We start from the raw sequence: 21,422 nt of genomic DNA, 5'->3' as shown, positions 1-21,422 counted from the left end.
AAAGATTCTCTTGTTTTTATCTTATTTATGTTGCTTAAAAGAAATACTGAAAATATAACATGAAACATAAAATTAGCTTTCACGAGAGCAGAAATTACAGGGTCCAAGTTGGGTCAAGGAAGCAAAAATATTACCTTTAACAGGAAACGCTAGGGATCATTTGCCATTTTTTTACACACACATTCATTGTTGTTTTAAGGTCACCTACCAAAATGAGGTGCAGAAGACGGGTTTTTAATCATTGATTTATTCTAGAATATAGTATATTTTATTTTTGTTTCTTGCTTCTTGATAACTTTCGTCCTATATTAAAAATTAATGTAAAAGATGAAAATCCATCTTGGTTAATGCACCTATCCTTTCCCTTTCTATTTCTGGAGATTTATTTAGGGTTTATTCACAATAAGTGTAAAATCAGTAACTCTTTACAAAATCCTTAGACATCACCAACTGCATTACAAAACACACTCTTAGCCACCTAGATACACACACATGCATGCAACATGTTAAGGAAAATGACATCAAACTCCATAGTACATACGCACACAATCGCCTGTTTGATTTCCGTCAGCATGGACCTAAAAGACACCTTCTTGGAAAGTGGTCCTTGGCAGAGGCAGAAAGACTTACTTTCTTTCCACTTCTGGTGTTGACACGGCGCTACAGAAGCCAAGCGACTCCTACGAGAGAAGATTTGTACAGTCAGTGTGGTCAGAGCAGCAGGCTTCATCTGATTTGTATAGAGTGTCACTTAAAAAAAAAAAAAAAAAAAGGCAGAAGCAAAACTAGATGATTAAAGTCACTGTGCTTACTTCGATCTGGGACCGCAGCTGAAGTGACGTGGGGCTAGCATCGGGTTTCTCCTAAAACAGAACAGATGCCGGTTTAACGGGACTTCCAAACATGTCACACACGAGAAAGACAAATAGACATGTAAGAAGAGAGGGGAGGATTCGGGAAAGGTTAGGGTATAGAGTGGGAGGAGATGGCAGAGATAAACAGATTTTCTGGGAAAACTAAAATACTTTTAAAATGAGAGCTCTGGTCCCCTAAGATTGAACTATTTTCCAAACTTTGCTGCCGACTCTGCTGACAATTTTATTGCAGAAGAAAAAAAGCACAATTTCAGTCAAGGGGACTGACAGTTCATGGTGAAATAATTCCGTGGATATACTTAGTTGGTCACTAAGACACTGAATTTACTGCAACCCATTTGAGTTTAGCTGTTTTCCAATGACACTAGAGTTCCAATCCAATTTTCTTTCTTTTTTTTTTTTTTTTTTGAGACGGAGTCTAGCTCTGTCACCAGGCTGGAGTGCAGTGGCATGACCTCCGCTCACTGCAACCTCTGCCTTCCTGGTTCAAGTGGTTCTCCTGCCTCAGCCTCCCAAGCAGCTGGGATTACAGGCATGTGCCACCATACCCGGCTAATTTTTGTATTTTTAGTACAGATGGGATTTCACCATGTTGGCCAGGGTGGTCTCGATCTCTTGACCTCGTGATCCACCTGCCTCGGCTTCCCAAAGTGCTGGGATTACAGGCATGAGCCACCGCGCCCAGCCCCAATCCAATTTTAAAGTTCTAAATGTATTCAGAGTACTTACTAGCTTAGGAGAAGTTGTTAATGTCTTTAGGAAGCTGGGAAGCTAATCAAATGTTATCTTGCAGCCTTAAAAATCACTATACTTCCCTAATGCAAATGAACTGACCTATCTGGAAATTTAAAAACAAACACTCTCGGGATCAAGTTGATAAATGAAATATAAATACTTGATATTAAGAATGCACTGAAATATCATTAAATTGTGAAAGGCAGAAGAATCAAAGAATATTATAGATAAAACCATATAGTATAACACCCTCATTTCACACTTCAAGGAGGCTGTATCTCCTTTGAAAGTAAAAGAAAATGAAGAGTATTTAGATAAACAAATTACCTGTGATAAAAATAAATTATGTAAATTATGCATTTTCACATGTATCTAATTGTTCAATTGCCCTTTTCATCATTAACACAATTATAAAACTACACCAATACCGAAAAACTTTTGTTGAAGTATAAAAGTAGCAATAAAGTATTAAAGTAAGTATAACTCAGAGCAAAGTTATACTTTTAAATAAGGAACAGGAATCCAGCACGAATATAGAGTATCAGAATGAATTCACTTTTATGCAGGGTTGTGGGGGAGTGTTCTGGGAATCTGTTGCTCAACAATGTGCATGTGGCTGACAACACTGCACCGCACACTTGGGGAAACTGTTGGGAGTGTGAATTTGATGTTATGTGTTTTTTTTTGTTTGTTTTGTTTTTTTGCCACAGTGAAAAAAAAAGAATGTGCTGGGATGAGTACATCTGAGGATGGGATGACTGTAGACAAGTGGCCAGAAAGAGAAATGGGTTTTAATGGACAAGAATTTAATGAACTGGCAACTCACTCATCCCCTAATCTCAGGCCCTTGTTTGTCATAAAAAGTTATCACAGTGGCGTAAATCTCCACAGAACTCTCATTAACATCCTCCTGGTTTTTATTGCTGCCGTTGTTCATAACAGAAATATTTCTGTACCAAACTTGATACACCATTTCTACCAAACAGTATATGGACAATGTTTTGAGTTATATATTCCAAGTGTGAATGGTAGGATGTCAGGCTCAGGTGCAGTTAACGAAGGGGATATATACTTTTGGACATTTCTGGTGCTTACAGACCAATCACAATTTCCCAGGAGCTAACCTTTCAGCCTCACATAGAGAAATTTACAAACTTAAATAGCAGGAGGTAAGCAAAAGTATCATTAGCATTGTTTTAATCCCAAATCTTCCTTCCTATTCAGGAATTGGTACAGAGAACTCAGAGTGATGATGAAACTAAACTGTTAGTTTCTCTGAAATTTTCTCTGAAATTGCCCCTTTAACACCCAATTGCAGCCCATGACCTTCTATAACCATCAGCAAAAGTGACTGATTCAATTCACCTCCCCTCCTCCACTTTTACCTTTTCTTCAAGCTCTAAGTTTCTACCTCACTAGTAATAGTAATAATCATCCTAGGAAACGATCTTCTTTTGTTATATCTGTTTATCTGCATTTTTTGAATAGATTTTATTGCTAAGTGCATCATTTGCCATGTCATATCACAAATGTAACATATATGGTGCATTATGCAAAATGTACCTGTCCCTGCATACAAAGTAGTTGCTTATTAACAACCACATTAAATGTTTGATGATAAGGAAGCAAAATTTTAATCATTTCATCTTAGCATGTTCATTTGTTACTTATAATAGGCATTTGATTCTTTTAGCTATTTAAACAAATTTTTTTTCTCTTTTTTTTAAAGAAACAGCATCTTGCTATGTTACCCACACTGGAGTGTAGTGGCTATTCATGGGCGTGATCATCACGCAATGCCATCTTGTGCCCAGAGCTCAAGCCATTCTTCAGCCTCCCAAGTACCTAGAACTATAGTTCATGACCACACCCAGCTTGTTTAGCTACTTTTCAGAAAATTGATTGGGGCTATAGTTTGACACATAATGTTAAAATCATGGAGACAGGTAACGTTTTCATGCAGAAAGTTTGTTTTATCAAGGGCAGCTTACTGATGTTGAGCAGGAGATCTTGTATAGTGATATTTCTAGTGACTTGTTTTTTTTTTAAGACCAAGCAAGAGAATAATTTTTTCAGGATGTCTTTTTTATCCCCCAAGGATAAGAGATTACAGTCATCATTTAGACGCATGTCTTACAGCAAACACATTCTAAAGTAAAAATATTGCACAACTGAGGAGAAGCTTGTAAAGTTATCCACTAAGTTAAGGACCTATAAATGATTGGAGAGAGAAAAATGGAATAAACTATTGGCAAAATTCCATTATTATAACACTGATGAGTGTCACATGATGTCAATGACAAAAGAGCAGAAGAGTAATTACTATAATGTGCCATGTGCCATGCACCTGACTGCTCAGCCACGACCCCTTTATTCAGAGAATAGCTGATGGTTTACACTACAGCTCCTGATCTGGATGTCACAATGTAGACAGAAATAGTAAACACTGTGAACCTCATCAAAACAATCATTGATTATATGTGTAAATATGTATAACTTTTGGGCATGTTGTACACTGAGAAATAAGACCCTTCTCTCCTCCCCTAACATACACCGACTGTTTCATTTACTACTGCCGTGTAACAAATCATCCCAAATGTAGTGGCATAAACCAACAAGCATCTTATGATGTTCACAGGTTCTGTGAATATGAATTCAGAAAGGCAATAGCAGAAAAGGCTTGCTCTGCTCCACAGTGTTTGGAGCCTCAGCTGGGAACATGCAAAAGCTGAGGATGACTTGATGGGAGGGCTGTAATCACTGGAAAGCTTGCTCACTCCCATGTCTGGAAGCTGATGCTAGGGCTGCATGGGATGCTGAGGCTTCCTCACAGCAGGATGCTGGGTTGCAAGAGTAAGCATATGGAGAAAGGCAGGCAGCAGCTGTATTGCCCCTTTGGTTTTTTGGGTTTTTTTATTTTTATTTTTGAGACAGGGTCTCATTCTGTTGCCCAGGCTGGAATTCAGTGGTGAGATCATGGCTCACTGCAGCCTTGACCTTCCAGGCTCAAAGGATCCTTCCACCTCAGCCTCCAGGTAGCTGGGAGGCACATGCCTCTAGGTGGCACATGCCACCATGCCCGGCTACTTTTTTTGTACTTTGTGTAGAGATGGGGTTTCAACATGTTGCCCAGGCTGGTCTCGAACTTCTGGGCGCAAGCAATCTGCCCACCTTGGCCTCCCAAAGTGCTGAGATTTGTATTGCCTCCTATAACAGCCTCCTATGGTAAGATATCTGCCAGAGTCACAAGCCCTCCCAGGGTTCACAGCTACCTCTCAGCTGGCGGAGTGCCAAAGCCACACCGCAAGAGCAACACTGGATGGCAGACATTGCTGTGGCCAGCTTTGGGAATTACAGTCTGCCATGCTGACTGCCAAGGAAATGGGCCTGCTCATGAGTTTTCAAAATGAGGAATGGGGTGCAACCATTTATTCATGACAATATCCGGAAGGATTATCTTGTGGCTTTTACAACATTTACTCAAGTATATCTTGGCAACAGTCAGCCTGAATTATCACTTAAGGTCAAAATATTGCACTGTATTAGGCTGCAATGATCATGTCTCTTATTTCAAACCCATTATTATAGAAAATTTTAAATATACAAAAGTAAAGAGAAGAGGAAAAGAAACTCCCCAATTCCTACTACCCGGCTCCAACAATCAGCAGTTCAGAGTTGATTTTGTTTCCTCTATACCTTCACCCTTACTTCATGTTCATCTCATTTTACTTTGAAGAAAATCCCAGACATGAAATCATGAAATATTACCATTTTTAAGTTAAGAATTAGCTATCAGAGTTCCTTAATGTTGCTCAATCTTGAGCATGTGGCTCAATCACCAGGAATTTGACTCTTTCCTAGCACTGGAAGACTTTCTTTGGTCATAAGGAAAAATCATATTTATGAAATTTAGATACTCCATCTAAATGTTGCAAAAGGACATGAAGAAATGCATTCTGAAGTTGAATGTAACTTTAGAGTTTATTTAAAAAGTATTCACTATTGTTTCCTAAGTGTCAATATATTATCTTTTTTTTTTTTTTTTTTGAGTCAGAGTCTGGCTCTGTCTCCCAGGCTAGAGTGCAATGGCACGATCTTTGGCTGACTGCAACCTCCGCCTCCCAGGTTCAAGTGATTATCCTGCCTCAGCCTCCCAAGTAGCTGGGATTACAGGTACGCACCACCACGCCTGGATAATTTTTGTATTTTTAGTAGAGACGGGGTTTCACCATATTGGCCAGGCTGGTCTCTTGGCCAGACTGGTCTCCAACTCCCGACCTCGTGCTCCATCCACTTTGGCCTCCCAAAGTGCTAGGATTACAGGCGTGAGCCACCATGCCCGGCAATGCTTTTAGTATTTTTTTTCTTATTTCCTCTCCCCTCCAATAGAGACAAGTCTCATTATGTTGGCCAGGCTGGTTTCGAACTCCTGGCCTCAAGCAATCCTTCCACCTCAGCCTCTAAAAGTGCTGGGATTACAGGCATGAGCCACTGCACCTGGCTACATCCTTTAAAATTTCTGAATATGATATGCTCATAAACTTTGCTTGGAAAAAGCATATTCTAAGCAGAATTTAATGAGAAATTACTGCTCAGAATAACCCAGGAGAGCCACACAACACTGGTGGCTGAACTTGAACCTTAGGGCATTATAACTTAGTTTGAAACGTTTTAAATACATTAAAAAAAGAAAGTGAATTGTGAATTTTTTCTGTGGCTGGTGAGGTGAGAAGATTTGGAAATTTGACCTATAGATTTAATTGTTCATCATTAAGTCACATATGGATACCTTAGTTAAGAATGACAAATCTTATTAACATTACAAACTCCTAAAGAAACCCTCCCAAGTTAAGTGTAACAGTGAAAACTAAACACAAATACAAATATATCCCAACATGAACGTGTGCATGTTTGTACATATATGTATGTGTGCACACAGAGGAAAAAAAACGCTGAGAGTATATCTCACTGAATTTTTTTATAAGCATGTAGTCTTGCATTACTTTTTTCTAAAGATGAAAGATCAGCTTAAAAATACAATCTCCAGGCCAGGCACGGTGGCTCACGCCTGTAATCCCAGCACTTTGGGAGGCTGAGGTGGGCGGATCACAAGGTCAGGAGATCCAGACCATCCTGGCTAACACGGTGAAACCCTGTCTTTACTAAAAATACAAAAAATTAGCCGGGCATGGTGGCAGGCACCTGTAGTCCCAGCTACTCAGGAGGCTGAGGCAGGAGAATGGTGTGAACTCAGGAGGCAGAGCTTGTAGTGACCCAAGATTGTGCCATTGCACTCCAGCCTGGGTGACAGTATGAAGCTCTGTCTTAAAAAAAAAAAAAAAAAAAAAAAAAAAAAAAAAAAAAAAAAAAAAAAAAAAAAAAATCTCCAGTTCCCCTATTTTTTTAAATTATCTACATATGTATGTCTATAAATGCAGGCGAAAATATCTAAAAGAATTCTACACACCAATGGTTACTTCTCAATTTATAACCTTTTTCAATCACTTTAATATCTTTTTAAAACACAAAGATAAATATAACAAATCCCTTCTGTAATAAAAAGTATACATATACAAATTATTCGTATATTTTTTAAAACATAATAAAAGTCCCCAAAGTTAACTTTGATAACAATTTAAGAATGACAAATCTCATTAACATTACAAACTCTTAAAGAAACCCTCCCAAGTTAAGTGTAACAATTAAGTCCAACAATTAAGCTAAAAAGCTACCTAGGAAATGTTAAAACAGGCCGGGCATGGTGGCTCACTAGCACTTTGGGAAGCCAAGGCAGGCGGATCAGGAGATCAGTAGTTCGAGATCAGCCTGGCCAACATACTGAAACCCTGTCTCTACTAAAAATACAAAAATAAGCCAGGTGTGAAGGCACGCACCTGTAGTCCCAGCTACTCAGGAGACTGAGGCATGAGAACGGCTTGAACTGGGAGGCAGGGATTGCAGTGAGCAGAGATCGTGCCACTGCACTCCAGCCTGGGCAACAAAGAGAGACTCTGCCCCCCACCCCCCACAAAAAAAAGAAACAAAAGTATTAATACTTTATTTCTCTAGTTAGGTCATGGGTAGTATTAAAATATTTTCTTGATGTGTTAAAATTTGTATATTTTATTATTAATAGAGAAGGACCATGCTGAAATGATTTCATATTCACCGTTTGACTAAAAGAGGCTCCACTATCGTATGGTATAGTTAAAAAGAAAAATGAATCAGGTGATCAAAAATCTTACTGGGGAGAAAAACCTCAAATGCATTTATTGTCAGATTGGACAATTTGTAGAAAAAATAGTTCCGCAAATTTTTATTGTATCTAACACAGAAGCTAAATAAATAAATAAGTCCAACAACAAAAGCAAAACCCAAGTATTGCAAGATGAAACCAGTAGTTTGTCAAAACCAAAACCAAAACAAATGTCTACCTGTGTGTGCTTTCACCTGCTTGTGTATGTATACACACACACATCTACAGTCACACTAAAAGGGACTAGGTCAAATACAAAACTAAGTCTCTGACCCTAAATGATGACATTCTGGCTTTAGGAGCTACATCCCATTGTGCAAAATACCAGACTCAAAAACCCACCCAGGGCAGAATTAGATCCAGGAAAACAAAGATCATGCCCTCATCCCCACTCCCACTTTGTCTCCACCTTCTTGTGGAAATCCACACATTCCTCCTCCCTTAATGCTGCCAAGGTTCCAAGCCAAATGAACTTCACAGCTGGAAAAGCAGGAGGGACAAATCCCCCTTCTGTTCCAAAAACGGAGAGGAAGAATACCAGGCGCCCACCAGCTCAGCTCAGTGCCAAGTTCTCCTCCTCCACACTAGGTACAGGAAGGAGGAGGTGGAAAAAGCCAGAGGCGATCGGATGCTTAGCCACATGCAGCTAAAAGTAAAATGCCACATGCTACTACTGATGCATGCAATTAATGGAGGGACCCAAGCTCTGAACTGCTGTGGAAAGTTGCTGCTGGTCATAGATTTACGTGGTTTTTATCACTTTACAAGAAGGCTGTAGAGTTGTGGTATCTCCCAGTTGGCAAACTATATTATATGTGTTTTTCACAGGAGAGATCCTTACCAAGTAACAGATAAACTAGATGAACAGAAACTTCCAGGTAAATTCTACTTAAAAATGTATATATCGGCCAGGCGTGGTGGCTTACGCCTGTAATCCCAGCACTTTGGGAGGCAGAGGCAGGCAGATCACCTGAGGTCAGGAGTTTGAGACCAGCCTAACCAACATGGAGAAACCCTGTTTCTACTAAAAACACAAAATTAGCCCAGCATGGTGGTGCAGGCCTGTAATTTCAGCTGCTTGGGAGGCTGAGGCATGAGAATCGCTTGAACCCAGGAGGCAGACATTGCAGTGAGCCCAGATTGCGTCACTGGACTCCACCTGGGCAACAAGAGCGAAATTCAGTCTCAAAAAAAAAAAAAAAAATTATATTACCTTATACACTATCTAGTCTTGGCTTTCATTTGGTTTCCCCGGTTACTACAAATGGGTCTGCATGATCAGATTCAAGTAGGTTATTTCTCACCTTTTAAAGGACGCCCCTTTCTCCATGTTTTAAACCTCAAAATACCATTACAACTTTATTTTTATTGAAAAATCAAAGAGACTAACTATTTGCAAAGTTCTGGGAGTCCAAGCTTTGACTCCATGACCTGCTGGCTGCTGTTTAACCTCTCAGTCCTGGCTGACCTGTCTCAGACAAACCAAACTTCCCACTAGATGAGCTCCAGCAGTCAACACACAGACTAGAGCAGGGCGGTCAGGCATGTAGATCCCAGGGCAACCTGAAAGTCAACATTCTCACCTTTGCCAGGAAATCATTCCACTCGTCTGACTTCTCTATTCCAGTCAATTCAAGGAACATGTGTCGATTTTACCAGGACTTAAAATTCAACACTGTTGGCCAGGTATGATGGCTCACACCTATAATCCAGCACTTTGGGAGGTTGAGGTAGTCGGATCATCTGAGGTCATGAGTTTGAAACCAGCCTGGCCAACATGATGAAACTCTGTCTTTACTAAAAATACAATAATTAGCCGGGCGTGGAGGCAGGCATCTGTAGTCCCAGCCACTAGGGAGGCTAAGGCAGGAGAATGGCTTGAACCCGGGAGGCGGAGATTGCAGTGAGCCGAGATCGCGCCACTGCACCCAAGCCTGGGCGACAGAGTGACTCCGTCTCAAAAAAATAAAAATAAAAAATCTATTGTCTTAGGAGTCTTCTCTCCTCACTCCCCACTAAATCAACTGTCCAAAGCTATTGCTTTTCTCTTCCCAAGGTTTCTTGCATCCATCTAGTGAATCCATTCCACTTGTAGTCCTTCGCCTCACAGCTACCTGGGCTACCAGCATATGGTTGCCTGGAAAGTACTGTCAGCTGGGAGACTGGAGTCCAGTTCTGCTCCCCGCTGTAGTGCAACCTTTAGAACCTGTTTTATTTTGTTTGGTTTGGTTTTTCCAATGGCAACAAAAGGCAAATGGACCACTTGATAATCTTTAGAGTCCTTTTTTACTCTAAAAGGGCTATGAAAAGTGGTGTCATGCCCCTCTAATCACTATTGTCAACTCCATCTTCTGGAAATAGTACTCTGTGTCTCTGCTATTCAAAATGTGATTTGTGGACCATCTGCATCAGCATCATCTGGGATCCTGCTATACATCCAGTCGTGGTCCCATCTCAGACCTCCTGAATCAAAATCTGCAATTTGCCAAAATTCCCCAGTGAAGTGTACTGTTTGAGAAACTCACTGCTTCTGTGTCACTTCTCTCTTCCAAATCTTTCATGGAGGCCGGGTGCAGTGGCTCATGCCTGTAATCCTAACACTCTGGGAGGCTGAGGCAGGTGGATTGCTTGAGGTCAGGAGTTCGAGACCAGCCTGGCCAACAGGGTGAAACCTCATCTCTACTAAAAATACAAAGATTAGCTGGGCATGGTGGCAAGCGCCTATAATCCCAGCTACTTGGGAGGCTGAGGCAGGAGAATCGCTTGAACCCAGGAGGTGAAGGTTGCAGCGAGCTGAGATGGTACCACTGCCCTCCAGCCTGGGTGACAGAGCGAGACTCTGACTAAAACAAAACAAAACAAAACGAAATCCACAAAATCTTTCATGGAAATGTAATACTGACAGATGAAGTCCACGTTTCAGAAGAAGAAGCCCCTTCACCAAATAGCCTGATCATAAACCCTCTTAGTGAAGTTACCATGTCCTCTGCTCCCTGAGTGTAGACTGAGCCTGGTGTCTCACTTCCGCTTATGCTACCTAGAATGTTTCTGCTTTCTGCCCACCCAAATCCTACTCATCTTTCAGTTCCAATTCCAATAGGCTCTCCTATTTAACCTTCTCTGCCCACTTGTGCCTTAAATGATATGCCTGAGTATGGGCACACCAATGACTAGCCACATCACGTATTCATTAAATGTACCTCTGGGTAGCAACTCTTCTACTCACTTACTGGTTTTCCTCAACCAGACTGCAAATGGCCTTCCAATGAATTCCTGTTGAAATTCATTGTGTGCCGCCACAATCCATCAAAACCTATTTACTTAGTATTTATTATGTGCCAGGACATCCCCTTGAGAATGCTACTTTCTACAGCCTTGCACAGGCTCCCTGTACAAGAGAGTACTACTGGGAATCTATTGGTTTGTTTTATTTTTTTGTTTTTTGTTTTTTTTTTAAAGAGATGGGATCTTGCTCTGTTGCCCAGGCTGGAGTACAGTGGTGTGACCATAGCTCACTACAGCCTTGACCTCCTAAGCTCAGATGATCCTCCTGCCTCAGGCTCCCAAGTAGCTGGGGCTGTGGGTACACACCACCATGCCTAATTTATTTTTTTTAGAGATGGAGTCTTGCTATGTTGGCCAGGCTGGTCTCAAACTTCTGGCCTCAAGCAAACCTCCCACCTCAGCCTCCCAAAGTGATGGGATTAGAAGTGTGAACAACTGCCCTAGCCCTGGTTTGTTTAAATTGGATCACTTTGCCAATAAGCCTGACTCTTTTTTCCTTCCTCTTCTTTTTTTATTTTTTTTTAAGAGACAGGGTCTTGCTCTGTCACCCAGACCTAGGTTGGAGTGCAGTCATAGTTCACTGCAGCCTTGACCTCCCAGGCTCAAGCAATCCTCCTGCCTCAGCCTCCTGGATAGCTGGGACTACAGGTATGTGCTACCATGCCCAGCTTCCTTCTTTGAATTTGTGCTTGCAATTTTACTGCATGGGACGTGTATTTTCATGTTTTTATTTAAGATTTACTTTTGGATTGCAGAGTTACACTAGGAAGTAAAAACAATTCAACAAATATTTAAGATCTACAACTTAGATACATAAGAACTTAAAAGAGAATGTTGTAATGTTTAATCACTTTTAGGTAAAAATCAGTAGTTGGCCTGTCAGTTTCTTCATCCATACCTAACTCTTCAGCTTTTCATGTCTCATTTCACCCATATTGCTCGAGGTATAACAGAAGATGTTAGTCATCTTGGCCTGGTATAAGAAATTTTCTTCTGAGTGAAACAGAAGGAAAAGTACTCTCATCCCATCATATCAAAGAAGAAAGGTTCTAAGGGGGAAATTTGTATTTCACAGCTGAAGAATTCTATTCCACTAACTGCAACCTTAAAGTCTCACCATAATTAAGGGATCAGTGAATTTCTGCAAGCTTTCATAAGAAAGAAACCTGAAGTGGCAATTTCCACCCAGCCATTAATGCTCTCTGTTAAAATAATTGAGTCTTTTGCTGTATTAGTTTATATTCTCTTTTTTTTTTTTTTGAGATACAGTTTCACTCTTGTGGCTCTGGCTGGAGTGCAGTGGCACCACCTCAGCTCACTGCAACCTCCGCCTCTCAGGTTCAAGCAATTCTGCTGCCTCAGCCTCCCGAGTAGCTGGGATTACAGATGTGTACCACCACACCCGGCTAATTTTTGTATTTTTAGTAGAGACAGTTTCACCATGTTGGCCAGGCTGTCGCAAACTCTTAACCTCAAGTTAAGATCCGCCTGCCTCGGCCTCCCAAAGTGCTGGGATTACAGGCATGAGCCACCGCACCCGGCCTGATAGTTTATATTCTGCAGTTATTAGTTATTTATTTAAGCCTTACCACATTCCAAAAAATGACTTAAGATGGCTAAGTAACTTAGTTCAGTGTTACGTGATAAAAGTAAAAAGGTAAGGAGCTAATTAATTTATATGATACAAATAGCAGAGGGAACAAAACTACAAAGTAGAGTAGGCCCAGGGATGCGGTTAGTTCATAAAAGGTGAGCCATGGGATGCTACAGTACAGACGGACCACATGATCAGTTACGAGATGGATGTTACTATACTTTTATGTCTTAAGGTAGCCATAGGAAAATGGCTCTTTCTCTGAGTAAAATTTCTCCTCTGACTTCTGGCCGAGATAACACACTATTATTCTGAAAGATATCACATGCAAAATTCCTGAAGAAGTCACCTTGCTCTGGAAAAGCTTTCACACTGGGCAAAGCTGAAATTAGGTCTGAGATCCCTGAGTGAAAGCGGAGGAGCATACTAAGGGGGCCTCCCTGAGGTCCACACTGCCGTACCCATTCGGAGGAGTCAAGAAGCACCCGAGGAAGGAGTAGAAATCAGTTTGGGAGGACAGGAGGGTAAGTTCCACCATCTTGAAGCATGGCTGTGCTAAAATACATCAGAGTTGAATTGGTTAAATTCAGGAGTAATTTGAATCTAAGAGGGTCAAGCTTGGTGCTCCCATACCTCATGTCAAACAAGGTGTATACTTCTTTAATGTCTAAACTGTCTGTTTAAAACTATGTACTAGATCGTTTAAGCTACAACTTTACCAGTGTTGAGTGCATACCACATACCAAGCATTTTGCGTGGAGATAAGAATAAGATCCATACAACACAATGTGGCAATGGATCACTTCAATAAGATGTGAGTGTTGTGTTAGAAGAATGCACCTTTTACAGTGTATAAAACACCAGAGTGTCATGCTATATAAATGTAATCATTAAAAGACACAGTGTCCATGAAGACATGTTAGTTATCCTAAAAAACGAATCCAACAAGTTCTATAATTCAATTTTTCATTCTAGTAGCAGAACTTGGCATATCCCCACTATAACCCACCCCCTGGGTGAATTTCCCAGGGGTAGAGACCGTGATATCTGGCCATTCTAGATGGTAGTGGCTATCCCCAGAATCCTGTCACCCTCCCTGTTCTCATCCCATGCTCACTAAGTGATCTTCTTTGCTTTTTTGAGACAGTCTCACTCTGTTGCCCAAGCTGGAGTGCAGTGTGCAGTGGCACAATCTCAGCTCACTGCAACCTCTGCCTCCTGGGTTCAAGTGATTCTCCTGCCTCAGCCACCCGAGTAGCTGAGATTATAGGCACGTGCCACCCACACTGAGCATGTATATATATAGTATTTTTAATAGAGATGGGGTTTTGCCATGTTGACCAGGCTGGTCTCAAACTCCTGGCCTCAAGTGACCAGCCTGCCTCGGCCTCCCAAAGTGCTGGGATTACTGGCGTGAGCCACCGTGCCCGACCACTAAGTGATCTTCTGAGTACAGCCGGTTGCTCACTGGGATTGACTAACATAAGACAAAAGTGACAGGAAGCACTACATAAGCCCATTTCCTTTTGCTTTCTCTGCTTTTTTTCCATCTCCTCTTTCATCTAATCATTCCATAATTTTAAAAATAGTTACTGAGCCCATAAGTCAACGAGGATAAAACAGTGAAAGAGACATGCACCGCTTCAGTGGGGTTTCCATCTAGTGAATTCTGAAGTCACTCACTTTGCATTTCAACTCTAAGCCACAGGTGCAACACTCCTTCTGTTCTGGCACCAGGTATATGACATCTGGGTAACTCTGCTCAGCTCTGAATGCCACATTTCCCGGGGACAATGGAAACCAGAGCACCTTCACTAGAATGGTGTCTGGAAATGGTATCAAATACTCAGGATCAATTGGAGGAAGCAGGGCTGTTTACACAGAGAAGGGAAGAAAAATATAAACATGGGAAAGCCTTCCAGGGAGCAGGGAACTGCCCAGTGCAGAGCTGCCCAACCTCTTTCCCCACAGCGATCCCCTGAGAATGATAGCACATTGCATGCTAAGAGAAACTGAGAAAATTTTAAATGGAAAAAAAAAATTATTTTATTTATTTATTTATTTTGAGATGGAGTTTCACTCTTGTTGCCCAGGCTAAAAAAGTGCAGTGGCACGATCTCGGCCCACTGCAACCTCCGCCTCCTGGGTTCAAGCCATTCTCCTGCCTCAGCCTCCCCAGTAGCTGGGATTAGACGTGCCTGCCACCATACCCAGCTAATTTTTGTATTTTTAATAGAGATGGGGTTTCACCATGTCGGCCAGGCTAGTCAAGAACTCCTGACATCAGGTGATCTGCCCGCCTCAGCCTCCCAAAGTGCTGGGATTAGAGGTATGCGCCACCGTGCCTGGCCAAAAGTATTCTTTTAAAATAATACCTAATAACCATCGAGAAAATAAAATCAGGCCAGACACGGTGGCTCACAGAGGCTGAGGCAGGAGAATCACTTGAACTTGGGAGGCGGAGGTTGCAGTGAGCCAAGATTGTGCCATTGCACTCCAGCCTGGGGGACACAGGGAGACTGGGGGGGGAGGGGGGAGGGAAGGAAGAGGGGGAGGGAAGGGGAGAGGGGGATGAGAGGGGAGAGGGGGAGGGGAGGGGAGGGAAAAGAGAAAAAATCAGAGTATTACTGAAGATATTAAATACTGAATTGACATAATACTTTCAAATAAAATATTTTCCAATTTTTTCAAGAAACTTGAGCTTACTTCTTTGAAAATAACTGTCTTTGAAATAACTGTATATATGCTTGAAAGAACTATATGCCATTCCAGATCAAGATGTTTAATAATGATCTCTTGATGTTCTTGTTGGTTATTAGTAACAAGAAGTTTTACTCAAACTAAGAGGTAAAAATTGTTTTAACCTTTTTTCAACCATTTTAAATTTATTAAGCATTTTACAGCCAACAGAAATATGGCAATTTCTATTTTAAGAATGTAAAAGCACCTTATTTCATTAACAGACATAGTGAAATCTCTTATGAAAACATAACAGATTTTAAATCTAGTTTAATTTTTCAATTAGGTACTAAAATATACTGACAAAGTTCTTGCATGCAGCCTTGTGCATGCAGTGTTCATCCTGAAGCTAGCTTGGCCGCGCTGGTCCAGAGCTGCCTCCCATCACATCTGACCACTGCACCTTGGACTCCATGCCTGAAGCTTCAATTCGTCTCTTCCATGAGCTTCAGGGACCCTTGACCATGATGACCACGTATGCCGCTGAAGTGCATATCATCCATCCTGTGTACTGCTCATGGGAATCACTTACACCACTCTGCCCTGGGACCATGCTCCAATAAGCCCTGTCAGTGGTTCTCAAACTTAGTGCCTTGCAATCCCTGGAGGGCTTCTTAAACACAGATTGCTGGGTCCTACCCAAGAGTTTCATCTGCATTTTTACCAAGTTCCCAGGTGACGCTGATGCTACAGGCTGGGGAACCACACTTTGAGAACTACTGGTCCAAAGAAGGCTGCTCAGAGCCGCTTCTAGTCAGATTCAGTGGCCTGCAGGTGAAGGGGTAGGTATATCTGGAGCCCCACCTGAAGTCTGGCCTGGTTTTCAGTGCTCTAAAAGGGATGATAAGACTAAGAATTTTAAAGTTAAGAGGAGGCTGGATTCAGTGGCTCACACCAGTAATCCCAGTGCTTTGGGAGGCCCAGGCAGGAAGATCCTTATAGGCCAGGAGTTAGAGGTTACAGTCAGTTACGATTGCACCACCGCACTCCAGCCTGGGCAAACAGAACAAGCCCCACCTGGCTGGACATGGTGGCTCATGCTTGTAACCCCAGAACTTTGGGAGGCCAAGGCAGGTGGACAACTTGAGGTCAGGAGTTTGAGACCAGCATGCCAACATGGTAAAACCCCATCTCTACTAAAAATATAAAAATTAATCAGGCATGGTAGCACACGCCTGTAATACTAAGTACTCGGGAGGCTGAGGCAGGAGAATCACTTGAACCCGGGAGATGGAGGCGGCAGTGAGCTGAGATTGTGCCACTGCACTCCAGCCTGGGTGACAGAGCGAGACCCTGTCCCAAAAAAAAAAAAAAGAAGACGAAGAACAAGACACCGTCCCTAAAAGAAAAAAAAAATTTTAAAAGACAAAGATGGACTCACCACCATTTTATTAAAAAGGATGGGGGAGGAGGGCAAGCACAGCCAGGTGTCCAACAATAGAATAAATTACTTACAACATGTGGAAAGCACATCAATGGAGCATTCAAGCTTGACTGCAGGATTGTCTGCTGTCTGGGGTGGGGATTTTTTTTTTTTTTTTTTTTTCCAGAAACTGGTCAGACCTCTGACCGACTACTATAATTCCACTACTTGATTGGAGTGTAATCATTGGAAATGAAATTAAGTTATTGTGGTATAATTTATCTTTTACATGAATTTTTTTTAATGGGAGAAGGAACTACAAGTTCTAGCCCAATGACTCAAACATTTGAAACAAGACAACCTTCAGAAGTTGGCAACAGCCTACAACTGAACAAACATTTATGTCTTCATCTATTCAACGAGCGTTTCCTGACCAGTTTGTACTCAGTTGACGTGCTGGGTACTGGCAGTATAAAAAAATAGTCACTGACCTTCAGGAGCTTGCAGTTAAGTAAGAGAAACAGTAACTGAGAATATAAAAAACTAAAGGCTTTCATGTTACCATATAAATAACGTCGGAACTGATTAGTATGCAGATTGGGTGACTGAATAGGGGATTTACAAAATTATGTAGCCTGATCAAACAGGAGGTGCTAAATTTGAATGGTTCCTCTAATAGATCAGCTCACATTTTGTCCTAATGAAGTGTCACTATTATTGTTGTCTTTGCTATTGTAAAATCATGTGGTGCTATCATGACATTTAACCACTTTCCTTTCTCATTCTCTGAACCATATTTTCGAAACATCTTTAAATATTGTGTAACCATCTTTAAAAAGCTCCAGAATCAATTGCAAGCCAAAACGTTCTGAAATCATCAGCCACAAATCTGCTTTTAAAATAAATAAACTTTTGAATTAGTCATGTTGTATAATGATGTAACACATTAAAAACACATGGGACTGGGCGCAGTGGCTCACGCCTGTAATCCCAACAGGATTTGGGAGGCCGAGGCAGGCGCATCACAAGGTCAAGAGATAGAGACCATCCTGGCCAACATGGTGAAACCCTGTCTCTAATAAAAATACAAAAATTAGCTGGGCGTGGTGGCATGCGCCTGTAGTCCCACCTACTCAGGAGGCTGCGGCAGCAGAATTGCTTGAACCCGGGAGGCAGAGGTCGCAGTGAGCCGAGATCACGCCACTGTACTCCAGCCTGGCGACAGAGTGAGACTCCGTCTTAAAAACAAAACAAAAAAAACACCACACACACACGGATAGATAATCATATTATTTGAGAAAGAAAATAATTATATAAAAATTGGAATCTCAGGAACAAATGGCAAACTTTAGCCCAGGGCAAACTTTTTATTGGTCTATTATAAATGTTTGCAAAATCAGGTTTATAATGGAAACACAGGCAGACAAAGTCCCAATGTAATATACATAAATGACATGTTTCTGTTCTTGTATAGTGATTTTCCTCCCTTCTGAGCATTAATCTTTGAATGACTTACTCCATAAATTATGAAACTTAGTTCAAAAGCAAATGAAATTTAAAATACTCATTTATTGAATGGCAAAAGTGCCATGTTGAAATTACTGTGATTTATCTGTGTCTGTAATGGTTACTATAGCAAACATACTTCATTGCTCAAAATTATTACCTGGTTGCATAGTTTACTCTGGTTTAAACATAAATTTATCCCACTGTTCAGAACAGCAGCTGTTTGTCAGGGTCATGTTCATTCATCCACAGCCACAAGGCCCAACTTTTTCTTTCTACAACTCGAAAGTGGCACACTGACGTATACACATAACACTCACTTTCTGGAAACCAATTAAATTCACACGGATCACTGACTACTAATATGGGAGGAGGGGACAAGGTGGAGTACTGTTTATCCAGAACAGAGTTCATCTCCATGCTCACATGCCTATTTGGACCCCGCATGGTTCTGGCAGCTCAGGCAGAAAGCATAGATTGGCACTATAAAAGCAGCCCTGTCTGCAAAACAAATGGGATTCTTGGGCATTGGTGCTTGTGGGCACTGCCATCACAGTGACTGAGTCATTGCTGCTGTGCCTAGAAGAGAGATTCTGGTTGAAAAACCAACCTTTCCTCTATACCAAGAGGAGGGCCCTCTCCTTTCCCTCCTTGTCATTTACCTGGTAGAGAAGTTGGGCAAAAATGCATATTCTCCACCTGGGAGAAAATGTGCCACATTCATGATAATGGACTAAATGGCTCACTATATAAAAAGTGCTGATAAATAAACAAGAAAGACATTACTTTAAATAGAAAAATGAGCAAATGACTTTAAGAGATGAGTCAGACAAATAAGGATAGAAAAATGTGTGTTCTTATAAATAACGAGAGAAATATAGTTTAAAAGCACAATAAGATTACTTTTCAAACTGGTAACTTTTTCTCCCTAAATACTGGGAAGTATAAGATAAGAACAGGGCAGGAGTGCCGCTGGTGGGAGTGCAGACTGTAGAATATTTCCAGGAGGCCAACAGTGTTTCAAGAGTCTTTCAAATGTTCCTACTTTTCAGCCTGCTACACTTATATCTAATAATTGGCCCTGGCTGGGCACAGTGGCTCATGCTCGTAATCCCAGCACTTTGGGAGGCTGATGTGGGCAGATCACCTGAGGTCAGGAGTTCGAGACCGGCCTGGCCAACATGGTCAAACCCCGTCTCTACTAAAAATACAAAAATTAGCTGGGCGTGGTGGCGGGCGCCTGTAGTCCCAGCCACTTGGGAGGCTAAGGCAGGAGAATTGCTTGAACCCGGGAGGCAGAGAATGCAGTGAGCTGAGATCGTACCACTGCACTCCAGCCCAGGTGACAGAGCGAGACTCTGTCTCAGAAAAAATAATAAATAAAAATAATTGGCCCTAGGGAGACAGTGAACTCTTAAGGTAAAGATACATATTTAAAAGATGTTCATAGTCACTTCTTTCTTTCTTTCTTTTCTTTTTTTTGGAGACAGGGTCTCACTCTGTCACCCAGACTGGAGTGTGCAGTGGCGCAATCTCGGCTCATCATAAACTCCGCCTCCGAGATTCAAGTGATTCTCCTGCCTCAGCCACCCTGAGTAGCTGGGATTACAGGCACTCGCCAACACGCCCAGCTAATTTTTTTGTATTTTTAGCAGAGACGGGGTTTTGCCACGTTGGCTAGGCTGGTCTCGAACTCCTGACCTCAAATGATCCACCCGCCTCAGCCTCCCAAAGTGCTGGGATTACAGGTGTGAGCCACCGTGCCCGGCCACTTATTTCTATAATAACAAAAAATTGGAAATTGCCTAAACAGTTCAAATTGGGGGACACAAATTATGGTATACTCAAAGGGTATGTAACGATTTTAAAAATATGGAACAATAATTCATAAGGGAAAGGTATTCCTTAGCGAAGGCTAAGGAATATGAACAAGCACACCATATATACAGCTTGAAGTCATTGTATATTTTGGTGTATGGTGTACATATATAAACAGTGGCATGTAAACTCCCTGGGGAAGGAAATTTTGTGTGTTTTCTTCACTGGTGTATCTTCAGGACCCAGCAGAGCGTCTGGCACTTAATAGATACTCAACATTTACGGAACAGATATATATGTCAGACAAAAGCATGTGGTTATATCTGAGTTGCAAGTGTGAATGGAGGACTTAAGTATCATCCTTATTTTTTTTAGGCCTTCTGAATTTTCTACAACATATATATACAAATTTTACAGTCGAAAGCAGAACAAAAATGCTTCTGCTTAAAATCTGTTTTTCTTAATGTTATTCCTTCTATAGACCCAGAGTCAGATTTGATCTAAAATTTACACACACACACGCACACTATCAAGATTCTATACCACAAATGGGATATAGAAGGTCCATGACATAGAAGATCTATGTTAACTTTTTAAAATCATATACAACAAACTTCTTTTCTACACATAGATCTTTGCAGGGCACTTGTCATTTAAAGATACATTATTCAATACACACACACTTTTTTTTTACTGTATTATATTAATAAGGATTTTTGAAACATCAATAATGCAGAATTTTTCTCACAGAAATTTTGCTTCACTTTCCCTTTTTCTTAAAACACTTTGTTGAACTCTCCTTTCCTGTAGCATGAAAAGGAAGAATTAAAGTATTTTCTTGTTGTCTCTTAACTGGCCTCAATCAGCTAAATACCACCGGGGTGTTAATTACAAAACAGTTATTTCATATAAGGTTATGCATATTACTGCACAGAAAATCTCCATGTGCATAAACTAAGCCAATTTCCCCCTAGCACATAGCACGTGTTTTTCTCAGGAAAAGCAAACAAGCAAAAACCCAGAAGAGTACAAACAGGAAACCTATTAGGACCTGCTCTCCAAGGGCAGAAAACAGATGGATGGTCCTTTCCTAGCATCTGTAGCAAAGCAGATAAAAGCAGTGAGTCTGAATACAATGACTGATGTGGCTGAGAAACAGGACAGGAGGGCAGACTGCATCCCCAATACTACATGGTCATCTAAAAAGGATGACATGAACCTAGAGATACGATTGTTATTTAAAGAACAGAG

General features: G+C 41.3%; 1 protein-coding gene across 3 annotated transcripts in view; it reads right to left on the bottom strand.

Moving 5' to 3' along the window:
- SASH1 (SAM and SH3 domain containing 1) overlaps positions 1-21,422 on the bottom strand; it is a 211,034-nt gene that overhangs the window by 110,277 nt on the left and 79,335 nt on the right. For 2 of the 3 annotated variants that reach the window (XM_055266799.2, XM_055266802.2), the window contains exons 3-4: positions 813-863; positions 631-680 (exon numbers count right to left, since the gene is read on the bottom strand). In XM_055266799.2, coding sequence (XP_055122774.1) covers positions 631-680; positions 813-863 — 101 coding nt within the window. The remainder of the gene's footprint in view (positions 1-630; positions 681-812; positions 864-21,422) is intronic. The other variant, XM_055266800.2, reaches the window with a different exon arrangement.

The sequence above is a fragment of the Symphalangus syndactylus genome, chromosome 2, assembly GCF_028878055.3.
Source record: "Symphalangus syndactylus isolate Jambi chromosome 2, NHGRI_mSymSyn1-v2.1_pri, whole genome shotgun sequence".
Lineage (NCBI taxonomy): Eukaryota > Metazoa > Chordata > Mammalia > Primates > Hylobatidae > Symphalangus > Symphalangus syndactylus.
The sequence above is the reverse complement of the archived record's forward strand: the minus strand, read 5'-3'. Positions and strand labels throughout refer to the sequence as shown.